General features: G+C 42.1%; 1 protein-coding gene across 2 annotated transcripts in view; it reads left to right on the forward strand.

Annotated features, from left to right (window-relative positions):
• The first annotated feature begins 718 nt into the window (after positions 1-718).
• The window catches only part of st6galnac5a (ST6 (alpha-N-acetyl-neuraminyl-2,3-beta-galactosyl-1,3)-N-acetylgalactosaminide alpha-2,6-sialyltransferase 5a), a 107,472-nt gene continuing 92,085 nt past the window's right edge, over positions 719-16,105 (forward strand). Inside the window, exons 1-2 of one of the 2 annotated variants that reach the window (XM_022209606.2) lie at positions 719-1,046; positions 3,593-3,802. In XM_022209606.2, coding sequence (XP_022065298.1) covers positions 1,032-1,046; positions 3,593-3,802 — 225 coding nt within the window. In that variant the 5' untranslated portion in view covers positions 719-1,031. Of the gene's footprint in view, positions 1,047-1,131; positions 3,473-3,592; positions 3,803-16,105 lie in introns of those variants that run through there. The other variant, XM_051952923.1, reaches the window with a different exon arrangement.

The following is a 16,105-nucleotide window of genomic DNA, read 5'->3' on the forward strand; positions in this document are numbered from 1 at the left end:
AGATCCTCCTACAAAATGACCATGATTTATGAGTTGGAAATCATGGAAGGAACAAATGATTAAACTCTGAGGTGTTTCTGAGTCCCATCAATTCCTGCCGACCGCTACATATTTAGGTCATGTATGTAGCAAACCCCATCCTGACATGTTAAGTTCAGCCGTCAGCCTTATGTGAACACAGATTCATCTTTCTGTCCTTCCCTCATTTCTTCACCGTAACACCTTGTCCCCACTAGCTGCTTATAAGTTTGAACACATCCTTTGAACCGTTTGAACCGTTTTCTGTCGTATTTATGTGAATTTTTGGACTGCACCTTTCAGTGTCCTTTTATTGTGGCCAGACTAGGGCACACCTGTGAGGTGGGATGGATTATCTCAGCAAAGGAGAAGTGCTCACTATCACAGACTTATAGACAGATTTGTGAACAATATTTGAGAGAAATGGTGACTTTGTGTATGTGGAAAAAGTTTTACATCTTTGAGTTCATCTCATAAAAAATGGGAGCAAAAAGAAAAGTGTTGCGTTTATATTTTTGTTGAGTGTTTCTAGTAAGACAAAAAGTAACTGAATAAAAGTGCAGACAGTAGAATGGTTTGATGCTCTGACGTGGGAATATTTATCTGTTAACTTGTGGGCCATATTTCATCTCTGTGGTTTAATCTATGACTCTGACTCCTCTTGTCTCCATGCTCTCATGTTTTATGCAGCAGCAGGAGTCCTGTTCTGAGTTTACTGTAAGTGTAGAGACTCAGAGTCCTCAGAGCGGAAGGCTGTTCCCGGTCCCGTGCAGGTAGAGTCCCGTTAATTACCGCTGCCGCCTTCAGCTCCACCAGGAAACTCGGGGGCGTTAAGACCCAGCAGAGGTCCACCAGCGAACATCTGTCGCCTCGGTCTCCTCTGGATGAAACACTGCTGGACTCCGGGCTGAAGACACAGCGGCGACGGAGGGCTGGCGGAGAGGACCGGGGACCGGGGAGCGGGAACCGGGGAAGATGACCGAGAGCGGAGCGGGACGCAGCGAGCAGACACCATGAAGACCCCCATGGTAAAGGTCCCCGCCGTGCAGCCCGCTGCCAAATCCGGCATTGTTCTGTCAAGTGTCGCCATAATAACGCCGCCGTGTGTGTGCGTGAGTGCGTGTGCGTGTGCGCGCCGTGTCGGATCAAAAGATTAGGATGTGAACAATGGACCTCCAGCTGCTCCGTTAAAGCTCCTCTCCTGGATCGCAGCGCTGCGTTCTGCTTCTCTCCGCCTGATGCTGCCTCTCCTCCAGCTTTTACCTGAAAAGTGCAGCAGATCTCACCGCTCCGGGAGTTCATTAGTGTTCACGGACAGCTGTTGTGTTTTAAAATGTCACCTCATGGCAGATAAAAAGTGCTGCTTTTCTCATTAGTCCGCGATTTGGTGCGAATGTTTCAGAACTGATTCCTCTTTTCAACTTGTCTCGACTTCTTTTTACAGTCCTTCTCTGGTGGTTTTGCGTCGTTCCGTCGTCATTTGAATCTCTGTAGTCGTTTTTGCATTTATGTATATTAATGTTCAGTCTTTCTCTTAGAAATCTGCATCTTTCTGCACACATTTTGCAAATCGTTGCACTATTATTTTTTTTACATCTCTGGTCATTTTTTGCATCTCTGTATAATATTTGGAGTCTTTCTCTTCTAAATTTACATCTTTCTGTACATATTTTGCATCTCTGTATGGTAATTTTGAGTGTTTCTTTCTAAATGAGCATCTCTCTGTGCTCATTGTGTGTCTCTAGTCATTTTTTATTTCTTTGTTGTCATTTTTGCATCTATTCATTTTGCATCTCCGTAGTCATTTTTCGTCTCTATTCATTTTCCATCTCCTTGTGCTATTTTTTGCATTTCTCTGCCCTCATTTTGCACCTCTTTGCTCATTCTAGACCCCTCCATTGTCATTTTTCATGTCTTTCTACTCATTTTGTGTTTTTTTCCCAATCATCTTTCATCTCTTTGCTCATTTTTTGCAGCTCTGTACACTAATTTTGAGTCTTTCTCTTCTCAATTTACATCTTTTGGCATATATTTTGCACGTCTTTATTTTTTGCATCTCTGAATAGTAATTTTTAGTGTTTCTTTTCTAAATGAGCATCTCTCTGTACACATTGTTTCTCTTTAGCCATTTTGTATTTCTCCGTTGTCATTTTTGCGTCTCTGTTTTGCATCCGTCTGTACTCACTTGTTTTACGTTTCTTCATTGCCATTTTGCATCTCTGTAGTAATTTTTGTGTCTCTCTATTCATTTTGCGTATCCTTGTGCTATTTTTTTGCATTTCTCTGCCCTCATCTTGCACCTCTTTGCTCATTCTACACCCTCCATTGTAATTTTTCATGTCTTTCTACTCATTTTGTGTTTTTTTCCCCAATCGTTTTGCATCTCTTTGCACTAATTTTGTGTTTATTTATACCCATTCTGCACCTCTCTGCTCATTTTGCATCCCTCTGTTGTAATTTTGCATCTCCCTGTCCTCATTATTTTTCATTTCTACTAATTTTGCATTTCTCTGTACTCACATGGTGTAATCCTTTTGCATTCCTTTATTGTCATTTTGCATATTTGTGTATAAATATGCGCTTCTCTCCTCATTTTGTGTCTCTGTGCTCATTTTGCATCTCTTTACTCATTTTGCATCCCTCCACTGTCATTTTTCTGCTCATTTTGCATCTCTTTGTAGTAATTTTGCATCTTTCTTCTCTCATTTAGTCTGTCTTTGTACTTAATTTGCATTTCTTTATACTCATTTTTGTGTCTCTTCTCAGTCATTTTGCATCCCTTCACTCTAATTTTGCATCTCTTGCTTATTTTGCATTTCTGTCTCCTCACTTTGCGTCTCTGTAATCTGTTTGCATCCCTTCATTGTCATCTTGCACCTCTCTGCAGTCATTTCGAACATTTCTATATATTTTATTTTACATCTCTCTCTACTAAACTTGCATCTCTCTGCACATATATTTTGCATCTTTGTAATCTTTTTTTGCATCCCTTCATTGTCATTTTTTGCATCTCCCTGTCGTCACTTTGTGTCTCTGCCGGTATTCTGCATATTTCTGTATATATTTTGCTGCTGTCTCTACTCATTCTGCATCTCTGTGCACTTATTTTACATCTCTACTAATTTTGCATCCCTCCACTGTCTTCATTTTGCATCAATATGTGATCATTTTCTTTTCTACTCCTTTTTTTGGCGCCTCTTTCTCCTCATTTTGTCTCTGTTTGTGCTAATTCGGTGTCTCTCTCCACTAATTTTGTCTCTCTGTGCAGCAATTTTCCTTTTGTCTGGACTCATTTTGTATCCCTTTACTGTGATTTTGCTCCGCTAGTTAGTCATTTTGTGTCTCTGTTGTCATTTTTTGCTTTTTATTTTCTGCATGCAAACTAAGAAAAGAAATATCTCTAACAGGCAGGAGTGTTGTCAGTGTGAGTGATGAGGCTGTGGTCATACATTAGGTTAGTAGAAGCTGTGTTTTTAGGCTGAATAGTGGTGAGTTTCGTCGTTTAGCTGCAGCCTAAACTCAGTCCGGTGCAACAGGGCTAATCTGTGGATGTCTGCTTGTGTCTCCGTGTCAGCGCCATGGGGTGGCCGTGCTCCTCGTGCTCCTCCTGTGCGCCAGCCTCTTCCTGGTCTACAACGGCAGCTTCTACAGCGCCTCCAGGGACGCCAACGACACGCGCATCCGGCAGCATGAGCAGCAGCGGCGGCCCACCGAGGCCTCGGTCCGGGTGGCCAAGCCTCACCCACCGGCGCTGCAGGGATACAGCGGCATCATCGACCATAAGGTAAGCAGATGTGGTGCAGGCAGAGGGCTTCGCATGCAGCAGAGACGGGTTCGCTTTTGGCACTTTTCCAAAAGCACCGACTGAGCTCGACTCTACTGGGTTTGTGAGGTTTTCCATCAGGACGTAGTTCCTGCTTCCAGCTGCTATTTTAGTACCAAGTTGATCCGATAATGTGGCGGCTACAGAATGCAGGCCACTGATTGGACAGGGAGGGATGACACACCAGACCTGTACTGTGGGCGACTGAAGAGTCCAGAGGGAGCTGGATGGAGAAGGTTTGTCAGGAGGTCTCCTAGTGGACGGCCGCCCACAGATACAGCAGGAGAATGAAGCGGTGGAAAAATTTAAAATATATATATTTTCACAGTGAAACTTCTGATGTCCACATTTTCAACATTTTGGGGAAATTTGTGAATTTTTTTTGGGTGGAAAAAAAGAAATGTTTTTCAAGAACGTTCACATAAAAATCAACCAAAATCCAGCAAATTTCACAGGATTTTGGTTGATTTTTTTGTGTGAATGTTCTTAAAGAAAATATCAGAAGTTTTACTGATAAATATGTAATCACTTTAGATATTTTTAGGATTTTTTTGGAAGATTTTTACTAATTTTTTGAAAATATTTACAAGAATTTTCTTGCCAAATTTGGTGGATTTTTAAAAAAAATAAACCTTTTAAGGGAAACTTTTAAGGAATTATTGGAATATTCTTCGTGAATGTTTTGCAAATTTTCAGAAATTTGGGCAATTTTTTTTGCTAAATTTTTAGATTTTTTTCAGACAAAGAAACAATATTTTTTGGCGCCCATAAATGAAGACAACAGGAGGGTTAAGGCACTGGGAAAACAACCTAAACCGAGCCGAGCTGAGTAGGTGCTAGTGGAAAAGCGCCTTTCGTGTCATTAGAGGCTGATTCTGCTTCCTCCACCTGCAGCTCATGAACACACCTTCTAATGAGCAGCACTCGTCAATCTGCAGCTCTTTAGAGGGAGAGCCTCCCCTCCGTCATTTATCTCCATTTTCTGCAGCACATTGCTCCACACTCAATACCCACCTGTCGGTCCAAATAACGGCTCAGCTCAGGACGAAATCCTCGGCTGCATTCTGAGCTCTAATTGATAAACCCAGGAGACCTGCAGCGAGGTGAACCCTGACGTCACTGGAGGTGAATCGACTTCCATCTGTTTACGAGCAGAAAACAATCAATGTGAGGAGTAGGAGTGAAGCTGTTGCAAGTAAAGCAGACCTGATCTCCGTGTGGAGGGTTTTCCAGAGATCTGAGGAGACGGTTAGCGTCTCAGAGGGGGTCGGTGTGTGGAGATATCTGCACACGCTGGATTTAAGAGGTTTAAAATCTGGTCTCTGTTCTCTGACATGTAGAAACCCTTTAATGCTCTGGAGCTGTGCTGGTTTTCTCTCTCTGGTCACTTTATGGCTCTGTAGACATTCTGCATCTCTGGACTAGATTTGCCTCCTCTTTTTTGTGTCTCCCTGAGGTCATTTTGTCTCTTTGTAGACATTTAGCATCTCTCTGTACACTTTTAGCATCTCTTTGTCGTCAGTTTGTTTTTCTGGAGTCATTTTGCAGCTTCTTGTATCGACTTTGCATCCCTCCAATCATTTTGCATTTTGTGGTAGTCATTTTGTTTTTATCTGTGCACATTTTGCCTCCCGCCATTGTTATTCTCCATCTCTTTAGTCACTTTTCCGTAATGCTTATTCATCTCTCTGGAAGCATTTTGTGTCTCTCTACTCATTGAACATCCCTCTGTTGTCTTTTTGCATCTTTATATACTCATTTTGCATCTCTCTACACTAATTCTGTGTCTCTGTATAGTTATTTAACATCCCTTTGTAGGCATTTTGCATCTCTCTAAACTAATTTTGCATCAATTTGCATCCCTCCAGTCATTTTACACCTCTTTGTAGTCATTTTGTTTTTCTCTGTTGGCATTTTGCATCTTTAGCTACTCGTTTTGCATCTCTCTGTATCGATTTGGCATCTTTTTGAATTTATTCTATGTCTTTCTGTAATAATCTGGTATCTCACTGCACTCATTTTGCATCATTACATACTACTTTAATGTCTGTTTGTACTAATTTGGCATCTCTCTGTAGTAATTTTTGATCTTTCTGTACTTATTTAATGTATTTTTAGACTCATTTTGCATCTCTACACTAATTTTGTGTCTCTATAGTCATTTATAATCCCTCCATTGCATCTCCATTGGCATTTTGCATCTCTGTGTGCTCATTTTGCCTCCCTCCATTATTATTTTGCATTTCTTTAGTCACTTTTCTGTCTCTTCACTGGTTGTCCATCTTTCTGGAAGCATTTTGTGTCCCTACATTGTCATTTTGCATCTCTCTGTTGCTATTTGTCTGTATATTTGTATGTCGCTGTACTCGTTTTGCGTCTCCTTGTCGTCATTTTGTGTCTGTGTTGTCATTTCGGGTGCCTCCGGTGTAACTTTAGTATCACTTCCACGGCCCTTTTGCGATCCTCTGCGGTTCCTTTGCATCCCATTAGTGATGTGATTGACTTTGCAATAAGAACCGCCACTTCTCGGGCCCCTGAGCTTCAGTCCGGTCTTCTCGTTGGCTGAGCTTCTGTGGCGGCGCTGAAGACGCCCTGACTGACGGGACAATTCATGCTGCCATCTCTGCTGGCTGCTGGAAAACATGTATTAAGTCATCAGATTTGAAGAGTCACTTAATCTTGTGACAAACTAATGGAGGTCAACAGCACCATTATTCACTAAAAGAAATATCACCGGGATGGAAACCAACAAGTGGAAGGCTCTAATGCTGACTGAAAAGTCCAGCTGCTCGTCTTACATTTCCCTTTTCCAGCTGCTCAGATCTACAGGAAATACATGTTGTTGTCTTCTGTCGTATTTCTGGAGCGTTTATGGCTTTCAGAGAGCTGACAGGAAATGAGTAGAGACAGATAAGTGCCGCAGAAGCCTCTGGTCGGGCACTGAAAGAGCTTTTGCAGCATGTTTGGCTTGCCAGGGATCCTCAGAAACTGAGTTCATTTTGTTGAGTCCTCAGATCCTTCAAGTGTTGTTTGAGATTTTGGGGCTGAAGTCAGAAGTAGGTTTGAGATTTGGGGCGAGTTGGACGAAGGCGGACAGCTGGACGATGTTTGAGGATACGCCTCAATACAGGAAGTAAATACAGCACGAACCAAAACCACATTCACTTCACCGGTTGTCCTTTTTGCATCTCTCAGTGCTCATTCTGCATCCCTCTGTAGTTTTTGGCATCTGTCTTTATTCATTCTGCATCCCTCTGTAGTGTTTAGTATCGATCGGTAGTCAGTTTTCGTTTCTCTCTGTCATTTTGTGTCTCTCTGTAGTCATTTTGCATCCCCATTCAATCATTTTGCATCTGTCTGTGGTCATTTTTATTTATTTTTAATCATTTTTCATCTCTCAGTAGTTATTATGTATTTTTTATGTCATTTTGCATCTTTCCATTGTGCCTGTAGTTTTACCTCTGCTGCTTTTTCACATCTCTAGTCTTTTTTGCATCTAGGTGGTCATTTTGCATCCCTCTTTAGTCAGTTTGCATCTCTCAGTAGTCATTTTGCATCTCTTTAGTCATTTTGCATCTCTTTAGTCATTTTGCATCCCTCAGTAGTCATTTTGCATCTCTTTAGTCATTTTGCATCTCTCAGTAGTCATTTTGCATCTCTTTAGTCATTTTGCATCCCTCAGTAGTCGATTGCATCCATCTACTGTATCTATATTTTTCCCTCTACTTTTTTTCTCTGATCTCTTCCATGCATCAAGGTTGTCATTTTGCGTTTCTCTGTACTCATTTTGCATCCCTCTTTTACAATTTGCAGCTCTTTACTGTCGTTTTGCATCTCTCTATCATTTTGAGTCTCTCTGTAGTTATTTTCCATCCCTATTTAATCATTTTGTATCTTTCCAATCGTTTTTTAGTCATTTTGGATTTCTCAGCAGTCAGATTGTCTCTCTGTTTGCTATTTTGCATCCCTCTGTGGTCATTTTGCATCTGTCGGTTGTCACTTTAAATGTCCCTGTGGTTATTTTGTATCTCTCCATTGTGCCTGTTGTTTTACCTCTGTTGCTTTTTCACATCTCTCTAGTCTTTTTTGCATCTAGGCGGTCATTGTGCATCCCTCTTTAGTCATTTTGCATCTCTCAGTAGTCATTTTGCATCTCTTTAGTCATTTTGCATCTCTCAGTCGTCATTTTGCATCTCTTTAGTCATTTTGCATCCCTCAGTAGTCATTTTGCATCTCTTTAGTCATTTTGCATCCCTCAGTAGTCGATTGCATCCATCTACTGTATCTATATTTTTCCCTCTACTTTTTTTCTCTGATCTCTTCTTTGCATCAAGGTTGTCATTTTGAGTTTCTCTATACTCATTTTGCATCCCTCTTTTACAATTTGCAGCTCTTTACTGTCGTTTTGCATCTCTCTATCATTTTGAGTCTCTCTGTAGTTATTTTCCATCCCTATTTAATCATTTTGCATCTTTCCAATAGTTTTTTAGTCATTTTGGATTTCTCAGCAGTCAGATTGTCTCTCTGTTTGCTATTTTGCATCCCTCTGTGGTCATTTTGCATCTGTCGGTTGTCACTTTAAATGTCCCTGTGGTTATTTTGTATCTCTCCATTGTGCCTGTTGTTTTACCTCTGTTGCTTTTTCACATCTCTCTAGTCTTTTTTGCATCTAGGCGGTCATTTTGCATCCCTCTGTAGTCATCTGCATCCCTCCGCTGTATGTATATTTTTCCTTTGACCTTTTCTCTGAGCTCTTCTTTGCATCTCTTCGTTGTCATTTTGCATCCCTGCCGTCAGATGATTGATGGTATTTTATCACTGAGGGTCCTCACATGTATACTTCCTTAAAAACGTGAGGCTTTTTAAGGATGTGTTTGTGTCCGTGTGTGATTGTGGAGGATGAACCTGGTGTGGAATAAATTCTGAAGCTCCAGTTAGCGTGTGACCGGCGGTGCGCTCAATAACCCAGCGGCTGTTTAGCTTTTTGTCTGTGAATGTGAGTTATTGCTCAGCGGAGTCGCTCAGATCTCAGGATAAATATGGAACGAGTCGGTGCCGTCGTATTTCAGGACGGCTGATGGGGACGCTGCCTGGAAAGCCGATATTCAGCCAGCGTGTATGTTTGATTTGATGAGGATTTGTCTGCGACGCGTCAGTAAACCCCGCTATGGATGAGAATTGATTTTCCTCGAGTGAATTGAAGCAGTCGAGCATCATAAGTAAACCACCAATTTATTTTTTCTCCTGGCAATAAACTTATTGACATTTGGGCGACGGGGGACATCATTTGGGGCCGCGGCTCCGCTGAGCATCGTTTATACTCCTTCAGATCCGCTATTATGTCACCCTTCACATTCTCCCACCGCCGGCTGCGATCGATACGATATGATGTGATGCTCTTTGTGGTGGTACTACAGCAGGAGAACATTATGCAGGAGAGGCGTCAGGTACTTTGCATTCAGTTTTCAGGGCCATTGTGTCCTCCTGCGGTTTGTCTTCCTCATCTTTGCTCGCTGACCTCTCTGCCATATTGATCTTTCCCATGCAGGGTTTAATGCCAGTCAGCTTCTGACCGCCTCACTTTGTCCTCCAGCAGAGGATTAAACTCATCACAGCCACAAACCTTTTGGAAGTTTTCTGCAGACTTCCGGCCAAGATGCTCCAAACATTTGCCAGAACATTTGAAAAATGTTTCTCCACCATTGTTTAAGCCAGAAGTGTCAAACTCATCTTAGTTCAGGTTCCACATTTTACTTTATGATCAAAGCGACAAAAGAAAGACAAAAGAAAGACAAAACCAATGAGAACAAGACAAACTATTACAAAAATGAGACACAAAACAGCAAAAGTGAGAAAAAATGAGAAAAGACATGAAACAAAACAAAAGAAACAAAACAATTAGACAAAAATGTTCCAAAGCTACAAGAAATGGACAAACCACAAAAATGAGACAAAAGATGACAAAAATGACAAACAAAACGACAAAATAATAGACTAGCAACACAAGCGAGACAAAACGGAAACACAAAACGACAAAAACATGAGACCAACGACAAAAATCAGACAAAAAAAGACCAAAACAAGACATAATATTACAAAAAAGAGACACAAACCTACAAAAATGAGAAACCAAATGAGAAAAACGTGAGACAAACGACAAGTCAGACAAAAAACGACAAAAAAAACAATATAAACAAGATAAAATATTACAAAAATGAGGCAGAAAATCACAAAAAGGAGACACAAACCTACAAAAGCGAAAAACAAAACGACAAAAATTAGACAAAAAAGACAAAAACAAGACAAAAACAAGACAAAATATTCCAAAAAGGAGACACAAACCTACAAAAATGAGAAACCAAATGAGAAAAACGTGAGACAAATGACAAATCAGAGAAAAAAACGACAAAAAACAACGTAAACAAGACAATATATTATAAAAATGAGACACAAACCTACAAAAGAACAATGAACAATCTATTATTTTACTTTCTGATCAAAACAACTTGTCATGTTCTAGAAATTATTTTAAATTTATACTTTTACTTTTACAATCTGCAGTTAATGTCTACTAATGTTTACACTCTGAAGGCCTTATTGAACCCCCTGGAGGACCAGTTTTGGCCCGCAGGCCTCATGTTGGACACCCCTGGTTTAAAACATCCTCTCTTTGGCCTCTTCCAGACTGTCTTTATGCATTTGCAACCCATTAAATCCTCTGTTCGCCGTATTTTCTGTGCAGCGATTCGGGTCAGAAAGGAGGTGATTTATTTGGAGCTGTGCAGCGTTGGAAGGACGGGACTTGAGCTGTGAAGGAGAGCGACGAGATAAGGAAGCAAAGAAAGAAAGTCAGGATGGAGATGAAAAGGGAAAGAAACTCTTGTGAGTAAGGGCAAAGAGAATGAGAGAAGAGGACAAAACCGGGGAAGAGGAAGGACGGAGAGAGCGATAAAAGAGAATATAGGAGCCAGGAAAGGTTCAGCCTGAGAGGACGAGTCGAGAGAGGAGGAGGAGGAGGAGGAGGCAGAAACCGACACCAGAGAGGAAGATGCAGAGAAATCCCAGAGGCTTTCCTTTCTTCTACAACCATCCTGCTTTTTATTTTCTGAGTGAGGAGGAGGAAGAGGAGGACAGGAACGTCTCTCAGTGGATTTGGGAGGACTCTGATTGCCTCCGTCACACCAGAACCACTCTGATATCTGACAGGTGGAGTCCAGGTGATGGAGGTTTGTCGCTGATGTTCTGCACACGTATGAACCGGGCACTTCTCCTGCCTCACAGGACCGTAGATGGAATTAAAAGTCGAACGCTCAATCAGCGTAGCATCGTTCACCCTGTCAGACTCGCAGTATATTCCATCCACGCCTGTTCAAGTCGAAACTTTCCTTTCCTCGTCAAAAACTCAGCTCTGCCTTTTCCTTTGCTTGGATGCTGGAGTGTGCAGCTACTTTGACCCTCCTGTTAGCCTCATTTACGGGCACCAAAAAATATTGTTCTCAAAATGGCTAGCGGCTAGTGGCTAAGTTAGAAGACAGCTACAAATTAGCCTGAAACAGAATCTGGAAAACAAGTATTAATGTTTCTTTCTATTGTACAGATTTATAGTCACTTTTATCAATGAAGAGGCCTCGTTATGAGTGACAGGTTCTCTGATTTCACATGCTGTTAACCCTCCTGTTATCCTCATTTACGGGCACCCAAAAATATTGTTTTCTTGTCTGAAAAAAAATCAAAAAATTCTGCCAAAAAATTTCCCAAATTTCTGAAAATTTGCAAAAGCTTCAGGAAGAAATTTCCAATAATTCCTTAAAAGTTTCCCTTACAAGTTTTGTTTAAAAAAATCTAACAAATTTGGCAAGAAAATGTGTGTAAATATTTTCAAAAAAATGAGGAAAAATCTTCCTAAAAAACCCTAAAAATATCTAAAGTGATTCCATGTATATCAGTAAAACTTCTAATATTTTCTTTAAGAACATTCACATAAAAATCAACCAAAATCCAGTGAAATCGCTTAATTTTGGTTGATTTTTTGGTGAATGTTCTTCAGAAGTATTTTTAAGATTTCTTTTTTTCCACCAAAAAATGTTCAAAGATTTCCCAAAAATGTTGAAAATGTGGACATCAGAAGTTCCACATTTTCAAACTTTCACAGCCACCAGATCTCCACCCAGCTGTGTTTTAGATTTCAGACCTCCAGCAGACTTTCAGACTCTTGGAGATTCAAAACCAAGCTCCACTGAAGCTATTCTTGTGGTGCAACACCTTATTAAGACACTTTATGCTGGGTTTTTCTTTAATTTGTCACCCATCTGTGGGTGACTTTTGCAGATTTCACGACAATCCATGCAGTAGTTGAGTAGATATTTCACTGAAAACTCGTCGTGGCATCAGAGGGTGAATGTCTGAAACAAATATCACAAATTTAGTATTTACAGATTTTATCCTCCAGTGTGACTAGAAAAAAACCAAAAACCAACAACACAATAAAAAAACATCCAGCTGAAGACAATCCCACCGAGGCGAAGCGAGAAATTTACAAAGCTGACTCTGGTGTCTGGTGGGACTGGGTTTTGGACGTATCGGGCTGGAATGCTCTCTGACGGGGAACACTTTGCTGCAGGGCATGAAGGAGACGTGACGAGGCTTCCTTCTCCCAGCCACAGCTCCGGTGACAGCTGGAGGAGTGAGATTTTTAATATTTCATCTCAGACAGACACATCTTCTGCGGCTTTCTGTGAGCGACGAAGACGTTTTTCGCTCTTCATTAGGATTTTAGTCTCCAATCAGCCAGCTGGAGACGAACAGAAAACTCCCCAATTAGGCTGTTCTGGCCAAAGACTCTGCATCCTCTAATGCGAGCTAACAGTGTTTGTGAAGTCTGCAGGGCTGAGTGTGTACAAGCAGGAGCGTGTGTGTGTGTGTGTGTGTGTGTGTGTGTGTGTGTGTGTGTGTGTGTGTGTGTGTGTGTGAGGTCTGTCTTTGTAGCATTTTTTTAGTTTTTAAATTACAAACTGAACAGAACATTAGTGACAGATAACTGCTATTTTTGTGCCCAGACCATGTTGGAATACTAAAAATGCCGCGTTGTGACTGAAGAGGGAGAATCGTGGTGTCGTTCTGCCACAGTGGTCCCAATCGGAGCGAAGTCTTGGATTTCAACTTATCTCCAGAGCATTCTGCCGCCGCAAAACACAACACAGCTCCGGGCTGCTTCCGGCTCCGGCCTGCAAAGCAATTACGGGTGAAGGGTGGGAGGAGCAGCCTCTCGATAAGCGTTCCCTTGACAGGGTTTCTTCCACTCGCTGCCTGCTGGGAATCACTGGCGGAGTTCTACATTAGCAGCATAAAAGGAAATTTCTGGATGCTGGTGTCAGGAGCTGAATGGTGATTTCATGCTTGTCGGGTTTTAACCTTTGGACGCAGGTGGATGGGTTCTCCTCATTTGGCCCCTGAGAGACCTGTTCAGGCACGCAGACTATTCAGAAGAAGATCAGCTCAGTTTTATAGACAGTGGAAGACTATCGTCAGGTTCTCTGGATTTGCTGCTTTGTCATTTTTGACTCCTTTGTAGTTTGGAGCGCCAGACTGCTCGGTTAGTGCAGTCCATGATGAAGGCTCCATGTTCAGCCCTCTCCAAACTGTGTGATTTTAACAATCCTATAAGTTCCCAGCTTGCTCCACTGTACGATGTGACTCTAATAACCTTTGGACAGGACGTGAAGTTTGCGCTGTGCAGGTTGCACGATGAAAACGCAGCTGAATCTCAGCCTACGATGTACGTGAGTTGACATGAACGAAGAATAAAATGCATTAATGCGTGCATCGTCCATCCGTGAAAGCAAACAACCGAAGCAAAAACGAAGCCCTACAATCACAGGGAAACTAGCCAAACATGAACAGACTTCCTACAATCACAAGAAAGCTAGCCAAACATGAACAGAGCCCTACAATCAGAGGAAGACTAGCCATACATGAACAGAGCCCTACAATCAGAGGAAGACTAGCCAAACATGAACAGAGCCCTACAATCAGAGGAAGACTAGCCAAACATGAACAGAGCCCTACAATCAGAGGAAGACTAGCCAAACATGAACAGAGCCCTACAATCAGAGGAAGACTAGCCATACATGAACAGAGCCCTACAATCAGAGGAAGACTAGCCATACATGAACAGAGCCCTACAATCAGAGGAAGACTAGCCATACATGAACAGAGCCCTACAATCAGAGGAAGACTAGCCATACATGAACAGAGCCCTACAATCAGAGGAAGATTAGCCATACATGAACAGAGCCCTACAATCAGAGGAAGACTAGCCAAACATGAACAGAGCCCTACAATCAGAGGAAGACTAGCCATACATGAACAGAGCCCTACAATCAGAGGAAGACTAGCCATACATGAACAGAGCCCTACAATCAGAGGAAGACTAGCCATACATGAACAGAGCCCTACAATCAGAGGAAGACTAGCCATACATGAACAGAGCCCTACAATCAGAGGAAGACTAGCCATACATGAACAGAGCCCTACAATCAGAGGAAGACTAGCCATACATGAACAGAGCCCTACAATCAGAGGAAGACTAGCCATACATGAACAGAGCCCTACAATCAGAGGAAGACTAGCCAAACATGAACAGAGCCCTACAATCAGAGGAAGACTAGCCATACATGAACAGAGCCCTACAATCAGAGGAAGACTAGCCATACATGAACAGAGCCCTACAATCAGAGGAAGACTAGCCAAACATGAACAGAGCGCTACACTCAGAGGGAAACTAGTCAAAATTTGGGAATTTTTTTTGCTGAACTTACAAAGAAACTGTTTTTTGGTGCCTATTCAGAAGAAGATCAGCTCAGTTTTATAGACAGTGGAAGACTATCGTCAGGTTCTCTGGATTTGCTGCTTTGTCATTTTTGACTCCTTTGTAGTTTGGAGCGCCAGACTGCTCGGTTAGTGCAGTCCATGATGAAGGCTCCATGTTCAGCCCTCTCCAAACTGTGTGATTTTAACAATCCTATAAGTTCCCAGCTTGCTCCACTGTACGATGTGACTCTAATAACCTTTGGACAGGACGTGAAGTTTGCGCTGTGCAGGTTGCACGATGAAAACGCAGCTGAATCTCAGCCTACGATGTACGTGAGTTGACATGAACGAAGAATAAAATGCATTAATGCGTGCATCGTCCATCCGTGAAAGCAAACAACCGAAGCAAAAACGAAGCCCTACAATCACAGGGAAACTAGCCAAACATGAACAGACTTCCTACAATCACAAGAAAGCTAGCCAAACATGAACAGAGCCCTACAATCAGAGGAAGACTAGCCATACATGAACAGAGCCCTACAATCAGAGGAAGACTAGCCAAACATGAACAGAGCCCTACAATCAGAGGAAGACTAGCCAAACATGAACAGAGCCCTACAATCAGAGGAAGACTAGCCAAACATGAACAGAGCCCTACAATCAGAGGAAGACTAGCCATACATGAACAGAGCCCTACAATCAGAGGAAGACTAGCCATACATGAACAGAGCCCTACAATCAGAGGAAGACTAGCCATACATGAACAGAGCCCTACAATCAGAGGAAGACTAGCCATACATGAACAGAGCCCTACAATCAGAGGAAGACTAGCCATACATGAACAGAGCCCTACAATCAGAGGAAGACTAGCCAAACATGAACAGAGCCCTACAATCAGAGGAAGACTAGCCATACATGAACAGAGCCCTACAATCAGAGGAAGACTAGCCATACATGAACAGAGCCCTACAATCAGAGGAAGACTAGCCATACATGAACAGAGCCCTACAATCAGAGGAAGACTAGCCATACATGAACAGAGCCCTACAATCAGAGGAAGACTAGCCATACATGAACAGAGCCCTACAATCAGAGGAAGACTAGCCATACATGAACAGAGCCCTACAATCAGAGGAAGACTAGCCATACATGAACAGAGCCCTACAATCAGAGGAAGACTAGCCATACATGAACAGAGCCCTACAATCAGAGGAAGACTAGCCAAACATGAACAGAGCCCTACAATCAGAGGAAGACTAGCCATACATGAACAGAGCCCTACAATCAGAGGAAGACTAGCCATACATGAACAGAGCCCTACAATCAGAGGAAGACTAGCCATACATGAACAGAGCCCTACAATCAGAGGAAGACTAGCCATACATGAACAGAGCCCTACAATCAGAGGAAGACTAGCCATACATGAACAGAGCCCTACAATCAGAGGAAGACTAG

The sequence above is a fragment of the Acanthochromis polyacanthus genome, chromosome 9 (assembly GCF_021347895.1).
Source record: "Acanthochromis polyacanthus isolate Apoly-LR-REF ecotype Palm Island chromosome 9, KAUST_Apoly_ChrSc, whole genome shotgun sequence".
Lineage (NCBI taxonomy): Eukaryota > Metazoa > Chordata > Actinopteri > Pomacentridae > Acanthochromis > Acanthochromis polyacanthus.